Below are 11724 nucleotides of genomic sequence, written 5' to 3'. Positions count from 1 at the left end.
AAAAAAAAAAAAAAAAAGAATGGGTTATGGTATTACAGTCTGGAATTTGCATGGGAGTAGGGGGAAATAGTGTCTCCTGGATCAGAGAATATGGGGAATAAAGGGAGCTATCATTTGGAAGGACAAAAGGACTTAGGCAGGAACCAATATACTCATTGCTGTATTAGTTTTCTATGGCTGCTGTAATAAATTACAACATAGTGGCTTAAAACAACATAATTTTTATCTCATAGTTTTGTAGGTAGAAAGTCCAAAATGAGTCTCATTGGGCTAAAATTGATATGTCAACAGCACTGCATTTTTTCAGGAGCCTATAGGGGGAGAATCTATTTCCTTGTTTTTTCAAGATTCTAGAGACCACCCACATTCCTTTGCTGTGGACCCATCTCTCTATATTCAAAGCAAGCATTCGCAGGATCTCATTTTCCTCACACTGCGTCACTCTGGTTGGTTCTCTGCTTTCATCATCACATCCTGTCCCTTTTAAGAACCCATGTGATTGTATTGAGCCAAGCTGGATAAATCGGGGTTGTCTTCCCACCTCAAGGTCCTTAACTTGATCACGTCTGCAAAGTCCCTTTGCCACGCAAGGTAATATATTTACAGGTTATAGGAATGATGACAAGGACATCTTTGAGGCTCCATTTTTCTGCCTACTAAGGAAATTAGGACTCAATTAAGGCAAAGAGGTTTTAGAAGCAGGTTGCAGATTGAGTGTGATGTTAGGGATTTATTTGCTGTGAAAAGATTTCGGAAGACATGGTCGAAAGGTTTGAGAGGAGCAGCAAAATTAGACCAGAAATGTGGTTTTTAGTATTCGTATGATCTCCAATAGAAATGATCCTATTGTTCATGCAATGATCCTTTCAACGTTATACTTGTCATCAACAAAGAATGATGGGTTAGAAATGAGATTTTTTTAGTATGTTTATGATTAAGGCCAGTCAAACCTAGGAAGGGTTTGCCTGTTTCATAGACAGTTTTTTTAAACAATATCATAAAGCATTGGTTTAGTGAGTGAAAGATAACTTTAAGTTCATATTGTACTATTAACTTTTGTTTAGCTGCTCCAAGTTGTCAACTAAATATGCTTTAAGGATATGATTGCACATGTGCTTAAATGAAACTTATTGAGGCCACTCACAATTGTCACAGGCAACTGAATAGTTGTAATGAAGCTGTTAGTTGTATCGAGAACTGAGGCTGGGCTCAAAATAATAACTAAGGTGAAGTTGTAGGTGATTATAGCTATTCTTGGAATTTCAAGTTACTCATGAAAAATGTCAGCCCTTTACTAGCATTTCCTATCAAATGTTACTTTAGTAAAAATGTCATAATATCCCATGCTATAAAAACTGGCCAACATATTATTGTTACAACTTCATTTAATTAAATAACTCAAAAATAAAGTAAAAAGCAAAGATATAATGTTGCCGTTTTTATACCATTATTCAAATAAGGAATGTTGACAGCACCTATATTACACTCCTGTGGAAAGACATGTCTTGTTCTGATTAAAAGATGTATGGAGCTTTCTGTGATATGTAACATCGTAATGAGGTCATTTAAATGTTCATCGAACAACCAGCCAAGTTTGGGGACAGGGTCAAAGAATACTGGTGCAGAGTGATGAGACAGGGGAATTACAGAACTTTCATGTGTTCAAAGCAACTCTATTATTTTTGTTACAAATATTATAGTCTTCAAAATACATAATACAATAGGCTTCAAACTTAAATATCACAATCAACAATCTAATTTGCCATTGTCTACCATTTTTGTATTATTTGACTCCTAAAGTATTATTGACCATTTGTTGCCCTGTGTGGATGAAATGAATGTATCCTCTAAAGATTTGGACATTTCTTCTCTTTATACACAAAGAGAATGGTACTTATCTAAAGCAGGGATGCTCTGATAGTTTATCTTTAAAAAAATCATTAGTTGGCTGAAAAATGAGAAACTACAGAACACATGTTTTTAAAATTAAAATGATAGATATGTCTATTTTCAAGGTATTCAAAATGTGAATTTTTAACAGTGATGCAAATGCAGACCAGAAAAGTTTAATTTCATTTGTTTATTATTTTAAAATTATTACTTGTTGACCTAGTTTTAGACATTAATCAAATAAATGTGAAATAGGTATTTGAGATCTTCTGGAGAAAAGTGAGAAGGTTTCAGTCAAGGTACATCTGGGTTTTGACCTGAGGCACAGATCTCTGAGAATACATGCGTATTCAATATTCAAGGCTCACGTATTCTCAGTGTCAAATTTGAGGTTTTATGAAAGAGTAGGTCCTTTCATGGGCTTACATAGATTTACATATTGCACAGAATTTTGCTCATACACAGCTAAAAAATTCAGGATGATTCTGGTTTCTACTTAATTGTTTCCAAAATGTTAGGATTACAGGTTTCTTGGCAAATACAGTTTCCTGTTGACTCAATCAACTTTTGTTGAAAGTTGAACACACTGATATGTCAGATACTTGGTATCACACACATAAACTGAAATTCATAAGTCAACGATAGCCTCAGGAGCCTAGATTATGGTTTCTACTTATGGAAACCTGTGACTTTTCTAAGAAATTGTGCCTTCATTTCCTTCATCTAATTCCACAGTTCTGCCAACTCTGGGATTCTCTTGATCTTAGAATTCTTTCAGTTTTCATTTTCTATTTGTTTCACCCACTGGACCATTGAAATTTAAATGAATGTTTTACACTTCCTTGAATAAATAAGCAATGTGCTTGTTTTTCTCTTACAGTTTCAATTTTAGTGTTTAAGGGGTCTAATTATATCCATTAGATAAAATGATCTCATCGGTCAATAGAGAGAGATCAAAACTTGAGTTAAACTATCAAAAATCTGGATTTAAGACGGCAGCTCAGTATCTCTCTATCAGCTTTGTGTGACCCTGACATTTGACTATAATAGAACAAATAAGGTATACTATGCATACCCTATCTACGGTCTATATTTTACAAAGTAGCACTGACTAAGGGGGAAAACAGGTATTACATTCATACACTTAGTCACTTCCTCCTCTATATAATGCTGTGGGTCTGTTTTGCAAATTTAGGTGAAACTCCTTCAGCAAAAATGTTAGCTGGGCAGACCTGTAATTCTTTTTCATTTGTACAAACTGTTTTTCTCATATCATTGCAAATTATCTGTGGGAAGTGAACACAAACATCTCTCATTCATGCATTCTTCTAATTTGTGTATAGTAGCTACATGGGTAAAACTTTTTTGGCTTAAATATCAGTTTAGTGACACCTGTGGGTCAGGAGGCCACATTTGTTCTCCAGGCTGTGTTTCACATACAGGAATAAGACAGGAGGGAAATAGTGGTTGGGTGAACTCAGCATTTATTGGAAAAATTTTGAAAGGGCAGCATCAGGATGGATATTGCAGTGATTATGCATTAATCATTCTCTAAATTATTCAACCTTGGATGCTTATAAAAAGAATATGTGACAAAGAATTAAAATGATTGAAAATATTCCAAATTATTGAAAGTAAATATTCTATTCCAAATTATTCAAAAAAAAAATCAATAATGGCATTTCTAAAATCAAATCCCAATTCTGTTTTTATCATTGAATCACCTTTTTAGTAACCTTTTTCCAGCAAATTTCAATTCCTTTGGAATATTTAACTGACACATCTCAGAATAATACTCTGATCAAATGATAAAAACTGCAAATTTCTTTCATTTCATTACCTACATACTTTTTGAGAGTGAGAGAACTCAGATGGATCTGCAAAACCCATATGATTATTTATAAAACCCAGTTTGTTTCCAAATAAATTGATGTTACTGGTGCCCTTTTGAAAATATGTGTTTTGTAAATAATCAGTTTAATGTGTTTTATCTGAGCAATTAAGTTATTATTAAAGTTGGCACATTCACAATAGCTCTTCTGGTTTTCTTTCAAGGATCCTCTGTTTCACCTGGAGTCACACAGATCTGAGAGAGGAAGGGGCAGATGTCCTTTTGACCCCAGCTCCTCCTTCATCTCCACTTTAATTGGTAATTATCGTGGCCGCAGACATCAGGTGGTAGTCATAATGATTTTGAGATCTATTTCTCAACTTCAGTTACATTCTTTCAGTATTTCTTTATATTCTCTGTCTTGTCATATCTATTTACTGGTGCTGGAAGCAATGATATTCAATTTCAAACCATGCTAACTTTAACAATTAGACTCTAAAACAAGTGCAGCTGCTATGAAGTATGTGTGTCTCATTCTGAAAAAACAAATTGTCACTTAATAACTGGTATAAGAAATTTTGTATGGTGCTATTTACTGCTTACGAAATGCAGTTATATGAAGACTTTATAAAAATTTTGCTAGAGAACTAAACTATTTTAACATATGTGAATTCTTTATGTTTCAATTACATTTTAACTTTAGGGAAATTTCAATATTCTTTTTCGTACCTTTCTCTGTTATCAGTAGAATTTAGCAGAAAGGCAACTCAACTGAGGTTGAGACTATCAAATTTATTTAAATTTTTGCTAATCTAGAATGTAAATTATAGAGGTTAACTAGCTCAAACTATCACTAAATGTATGTGTTGAAATAATGGAATACATTGACAATGTGTAATCTAGATTTCAATTTGATTAAATTTAATTATATGAGTTACCTAAGAACCTCACTTAAAGACACAACAAAGTACTTTGTCTTTTATACCATTTGGGGTTGAAAATGGCGCACTTGTCAAAGCATTCTAGCATTGTGATGGTACAGACAGACAGATGGATGAGTTCCTAAGTATAAAATTGAAGAAAGCAATCTCTGACACCTAACATAGGTGCTAATAGGAATGATGCTATTTCCTCAGTGTTAAGAGGGTCTGATATAGGTATGGTAGAAATGTGCAAGGTTCTATTACATTTACAACGTTTAGAGTTATATATGCTATAAGCATTATTTCTCATCTTTGAGGAAAATGAGAAAATATAAAAAGATATAGAGACTTCATATTCTAAACTCTTAAAACTTCCAACTGAAGATTAAAATATTTTATGTTTGATTTAGAGTTGACTTAAGTTAGTAGAAATCAAAACCCTAGGAATGACACTTTTGATGAATGTCAGATCCATAAATGCTAGAAATTCCAAGGAAATTGACAAAATATGAATTAAAATTCATACATTTGTTAGACTCATACAATCTTTTTATAAAGTCTTTAGTGATGATGGTAACATCATATATTTAAGATTTTAATAGGTCTGAGAAAAAGACTTTTTCTTTTACCATATCATATCTTAAACAGAATAGACTTCCCATAAATACTGAATAAAGTACTCATTGAGGTTCTTAAACAAAAAATAAATTTCAGACTATTTTTCATAAGAATATAAAGTAAATTGGAAGGTGAAAATTACACAATGTACAAAGCCTCTATAGTGAAATCCTAGGGATATTATTTTCATTTAAATGGTTAAAAATAATTTCTATAGCCACCCTGACATTCAGTGCTCTGCTTCCCTGGAGCTTGTTTATGCATGAAGCCAGGAATTTAAAACTGAAACTTTTAAGAGGGGAAATATTACTGGAGAGACATTTCCAAGTGAGTTTCATTGAACTTCCAAATCAAATTACACTCTGCTGAAATGTGAAGTGCTTGCCATCTGGGTGGCTGTTTCGCTTATTCAGAAGAGAAATCAAATCAAAAGAGCCCTCCAAGCTAAACACAAAAGTTGTAGAATAATCCCCCCAAAGAGGAGAAATAGAAATATAATTCTTCACATTTAGCCACTCACTTTCATCCCAAAGTACCTTGGAGAGATCATTCACTCACTGTGGAAATGCCGCAGCCACTGGATGGAAACTCGATAACCTATATGAGCCAGAAACTCTTTAAAAGAAGGGAAGTGAAAATAATTCACCCAATTGAAATAGCAGCAGGAATGTGGGCTGGAAAAATGGAGCTACCTGAGTTGGAATTTGGCAAGCTGGGTGAAGCTTACTCTGACACAGAAAGAATGTATTAATGAGTTATTTTGTGACCACACATGTTCTGTGCTGATGGGTTAAGATGAGACTCCAGGAAAGATGGCTATCTTTAGACCACTGCTCCTCTTTGTTAATCATGTTAATCATGTCACACATGTTTAATGCCTGTTCACATGAAGACAGATTTAATGATAAAACACTGAAGTTGGTAGCAATACTCAAAACTACAGGCCTCAAAGGAAAAACAGAACTTATAAATCAGAGAATTTCCTAACTTTAGATACAATTTTAATTCGGTTAACTTAAATTCAGTTGACTTAAGAGCACATGGAATAAAAGACTATTGAAAAATTGAATATTAGGTATTTTTATTAACTTTATAATCTAATTTGAAAAAAAGTTGATAACATATAATGATTCAATGTGAAAAAGGATTTAAAGAGTAAAACAAGCTCAATAAGGAGCTTGTTCAGAAACCAATAAAAATGAAATCATATCCACTCACTTTCATCCCAAAGTACCTTAGGTTTATTCTGAAATGCCACTTTGTAGTAACATAATTTATCTTGGTAGCACACAAGTTCATGCCTCAAGGGAAATATTTCTTCATGTTTAGCCAAGTTTTCCCCCAGTGTGATTACTAATACGGGATTTAAAGTGGTATAAGTAGTGGGGCACAGTGGCTCACACCTGTAATCCTAGCACATTGGGAGGCCTAGGCAGAAGGATCACTTGAGACCAGGAGTTCAAGACCAGCCTGACCAACATAGCAGGACCCCATCTCTATAAAAGATAGAAAAATTAGCCAAGCATGGTGATGATGTGGCTCTGTAGCCCCAGCTACTTGGGATGCTGAAGCAGGGGGAGTTTGAGGCCGCATTGAGCTATGATGATGCCACTACAGCGCTCTAGCCCAGGTGACAGAGCAAGACCTTCTCTTAAAATAAATAAGTGGTTAATTAACTGTCTGAAGAATACAAGGCATTACAATCTGGTTTTAAAAATACTTTGTCAAAACAATGAATTTTTCAGTAGAATGAATTGCTTCATCATTTGTCTATTGTCTTTCAGATCATCCAAAGCTACTTAGTACTTATTTTGCCACTAAATTATTAAGCTTAATGACAGCCCAAATTAAAATCCAGGGAATATTTTCTTTATATCATATGTCATTTTGGCCAGAAAGAAAATATTTCGGTTGTCTCATTATGTTTGATGTAATATTGCAATATTCTCATTAAACTGAAAATACCTTCAGTAACTTTAGGATCCCTTGTACTTTGTCCTTTCAATCCTATTGCCTTTTTTTTTTTTTTTGCACTTTATTCTGACCTATAGTTGTGTTACCAGTTCCACATATAATTTAATTCTACCATGCCTGAAATGCCTAAGGCATGCTAAGATGCACTGTGCTAGTATTTGGGGGAAAATCACTCTGATTTGTAATGTACCCTTTGACACTTTGCTTTGAAAGTGTTAACTTTTTTGTTGGGATATATTTAGGGATATTTTTGAAGTTAAAGAGTTACTAAATTTTGTGTCATCAAATAACCACTAATAAGATATTTTACAGTTAATGAAATTTTCTTTCTACTTTTTTGTCCTCTTACTTTTTTTAGCAAATAAAACTACAAAGTTTACAGTCACCAAAATCTTCTTCCTGAACTTTTTCATAAAAATAAGACCTTTGTGAATACATATCCTCATTACAAATTCTGTAAATTAAAGGTCAGTATTGATTGAAATACACACAAGGAAAATTTGTGATTATTTCACGTTCTTAATAACATTAAAGCATTTTTAATAAATGTTTTTTAATTATATTTATATTCAGGGAATACAACAGGCATTAAGATTATTTATTATAAAAGTAAATGAAAAAATCTGAATAAAGGTAGAATATGTGTCTTTATAATTGTAACTTCTGCACATATGACAAGTGAAAGTGCTCATTTGTTTTGTGAATTCATCCCAACTGTATAGAAACGTAGACTTCAAGTTATTCCCTTACCATGTTCCAGTCCCTAAAAAATATCTATAATTTCTCATCCAAGATTGCTGCTCTCTTACAATTGGCTGAATGCCCATTATCCACATGCTCTCTGTAGTGTCTGGCCACAAGTGTTAGTCTCTAGAGAGCTATTTGAATACTTTGCTTATGGTGTCCTCACAAATGAAAAAAAAAAAGAGTAAAAAATATCTACTCTTTAATTCTCCACTTATATTCTCTCCTTTAAGAATCTGGTTTAACTATGATGGTATCAATGTCACTGGTTTGCAGCCATGAGTGCTGGCAAATACAAATAAACAGATTGAAAACATTTTTGTTTTTCCTTCGTATCTCAAAAACCACCTTCTTAACATTGATAACAAATGCTAATTATCTGGCAAAACAAAATCAAACCAAAAGTCCAAACACAACAACTAAATACCTAAGAAAGTCACTTGTTTTTCCTGGTTTCTTTCAGCATCCCAAGCAGAATATGATGTGAACTAGGATGTTGGAATATACGGATGGTTCTCATCCTCATAAGTGCATTTTCTTTCTCTTTCCAGCTATGCATGTCTAGAATAGTCATTCTGCAAAATTGTGATTAAAAGACTTTAGCCATATGCTGTTCCATGAAACAAACGTGTTTCACATTATTTAGATTTGTAAAACGTACATTTATAACATAAACAAGAAAAATGCTTGAGTACAACTTAAGGTGATCATGAAAACCTACTGTGAAATTTCTTACTAGACAATTAAAACTGAGAGGTCCAACATGGTAAATAAAAACTCATAATATATAGTCCATGAACAAAACTCTTGGTAAGTTCCATACAATATTAAGGCAATGTAATATGTTTAATTAAAATCTCAACTACAGTTTGTATTGTAAAAAAGGAATTATATAGACATGTATTTTAATTACACATTTAAGCTTAAAATTATTATAAAGAATTTGTTTTTGTATATTGCCAAGGGTTAAATGATTATCTTATTTTCTTTCTTATAAACAGTTTAGTGTAGCCATAGTCTTTTAATCACAATAGTGTCCTTTGGGCTGAAACTATTGGGGACAAATTCTAGGGAAAAAATAGAAAAAATATTAATTAAAATTAATAAGGTCCTTATGGAACAAAAATTCAAAGATCTCTATAATTCATATAAGTTCCTAATAGCTTTATTTTCTTTTGACATTTTCTCCCTGAAGCAGTTTTGAAAAATCAGAATCTCTTACCCTAAATGTTTATTGCATTTCATAGCTTATCTTAAACACCTGAAATGAACTTTAGATATTTTCAATTATTAATTCATAAAGCCATTCATTGATTCAACAGATATTGAGCATTTCTGTACTCTACACATTAATAAGTCATAATGTCAAACACATAAGGAGTCAATTAAAATATAGTAGGATGAGCAGTATGATAGAAATCGATGTGGGGGCTATGGTGGTACTAGGAGCCATTAAACTAACAAAAGTTTGGTCAGGGAAGCCTTCATTGATAAAGTGGGCAATAGCCAGGTAAATAGAAAGTGAAGTCAGAAGGGAGATGTGGAATTGTAGGCAAAAGAGCAGCGGAGAAAATATAAAAGTTTGGCAGGTGCAAAGAATCTCTCAGAAGTCCATTTGATTCCACAGATAACTAAGACCATGAGATGTTGAATGGTTTTACCATGGTCAGAGGACAGTTTTCGAGCTAGGGACTGTGGCAGATTTTCACAGCAGAACTATTTCTACTATTCTTTTTTTCTGGACATAGAGACTCTTGTTGAGCATGACAAGAAGTTACACTCTCACCTGTCAAAATGCCTTGCAAATGTGTTTTACTTTTTAACTATAACCATATTTGACCATCTAAAATTAACATAACATCACTTATCATAAGTCAGTGCTGTAACAATAAAAAATATATAACATAACAGTTGGTTATTTATATTCAGAATATAAAAATAGATTAAATACCAATTAAATTTATGGTTAAGGTAACACCTTTGTTAAATATATCTTCATAGACATAGAAAACTAAATCTTTGGGTAGTTCTGCTCTTGACATTGAAACCCTAAAACATTTTACTCTTTATAAGAAATTTTTTAAACCATGAAAATATGATTTATGTTACTTTTGTACTGTATAAAACACCAAAATATTGATTCACAAATTTCCTCTGATACTAAATATTTATAATTTTAAAGTAAATTTTCAATTAGAGACTATATTACTATAAATACCAATAATTATAATGATGCTCAGTATTTTTGCTTATTTAAGTACTATTAGGTGATATTTGTACCTAAAGCTTTATTCTAATTTATTGTTTTTCATTACTGTGTTTTTTCCTATTTTTCTTAGAAAAGTATTTTGTCAAACATAGTTATTATCAATTACTATGAAGTTTTTCTTCTTTACTTTGATAATAAGATATAAAATGAAAATCTTTCCCTTCTGATAAAAAGCCAATGTTTTCAACACAGATATTTGGTTCAGTTTACATAGCTTATGGTTTTTAGCACCTGTCTAGCTTCTTTGAAGTTTAAGTCGTACAGTTCATAATGTGTTATTTGAATTGCTCACAAGCTATTTTTTTTTTATCCGAGTACAAAATGGGAAATTGAGTAAAATTGGAAATATAGCATTTCTTTTGTACAGATAACCTGCTCTGGATATGGTATTGTTTGGTATCATAGCATTGCCATCTAGTGGCTCCAAGGGGTACTGTTTTGCTAATTTTACAGCAATGATAAAATCACTTTAACACAATATTCCAAATTGGGATAAATGCAGTAAAATTGATACGTACTAATATAAATATTATGTTAGATTAGATTCCCATAATATTTTCAGTTATCAAATTTCTAAAATATTTTAAGAAATGAAATTAAATCGAATATTAACTTAATAGAAAACTGTCATGATTTTTAAGAAATCTAGTATTTAAACCAATTATTCATTAAACCTTCATCTCACCCCAATTTAAAAAAAAGTTATGTTTACAACAATTTTACAAGATGGTTTGTATATTTGATGTGACAAACAATTCAACGATAATTAAAAACAAAAATATTTCAGAACAATCTTCACTTGTGTTAGCAGTCACTTTTTTTAAGGGTCAACTTGATCATTTATGCCATACAGTTGATGATTCTCAAGTACTTTTAATGACTAGCTTTATCCCTGTTCCAGTGGCGCAGGCTAAATTCCAGTGACAGTTCACATCCTCAACCACTGTATGTACTTTGTCTCAAAATGCTTTCTCCATATTTAGATATGAAATTTCTGGTGAAGACAGCACTGATTGACTTTGATATAAGTTATGTTGCTCTTTTCCTCTTGAATTACCAAAGAACATGACGTGCCTAAGAGTTATAAGTTTTCTCTACCAAATTATTAATGTTCTTAACTTCAGATTTAAAGCATCCTTTTTTTCCCAGTTATTTTCCTCATCACACCTCTGAATATATGGGATGAACTAAAAAAAGTCTTTGAAAATTTTTGTTACCTTGAAAATTTTCAAATATAAAGAAAAGTTGAAAGAGTAAAATTAACACCTGTGTACCATTTACCTTGATTAACAAATTAACATTCTGCCACATTTGTTTTTCCCTCTCTCTCTCATATAATGTATGTAGTTTAAAAGTAAATTCCTCTGTGGATACCTGGATTTTATTTATTTCTATCCTATTATTATATGGTTTTTAAGCATCCTCAACAGGCTTTGTGAATAGAAGAAAACTATTTTGCATTCCTTATCTTTTAA

At 32.2% G+C, this 11724-nt stretch overlaps 1 protein-coding gene across 1 annotated transcript in view; it reads left to right on the top strand.

Annotated features, from left to right (window-relative positions):
• The window catches only part of SEMA3E (sema domain, immunoglobulin domain (Ig), short basic domain, secreted, (semaphorin) 3E), a gene marked incomplete at its 3' end in the record, with an annotated part of 299672 nt that overhangs the window by 247724 nt on the left and 40224 nt on the right, over positions 1-11724 (top strand). Inside the window, exon 5 of the mRNA XM_012650119.1 lies at positions 3946-4039. Within this exon, the coding sequence (XP_012505573.1) occupies positions 3946-4039 (94 nt within the window). The remainder of the gene's footprint in view (positions 1-3945; positions 4040-11724) is intronic.

Source organism: Propithecus coquereli, unplaced genomic scaffold, assembly GCF_000956105.1.
Source record: "Propithecus coquereli isolate 6110/MARCELLA unplaced genomic scaffold, Pcoq_1.0 Scaffold312, whole genome shotgun sequence".
Classification (NCBI taxonomy): Eukaryota; Metazoa; Chordata; class Mammalia; order Primates; family Indriidae; genus Propithecus; species Propithecus coquereli.
The sequence above is the reverse complement of the archived record's forward strand: the minus strand, read 5'-3'. Positions and strand labels throughout refer to the sequence as shown.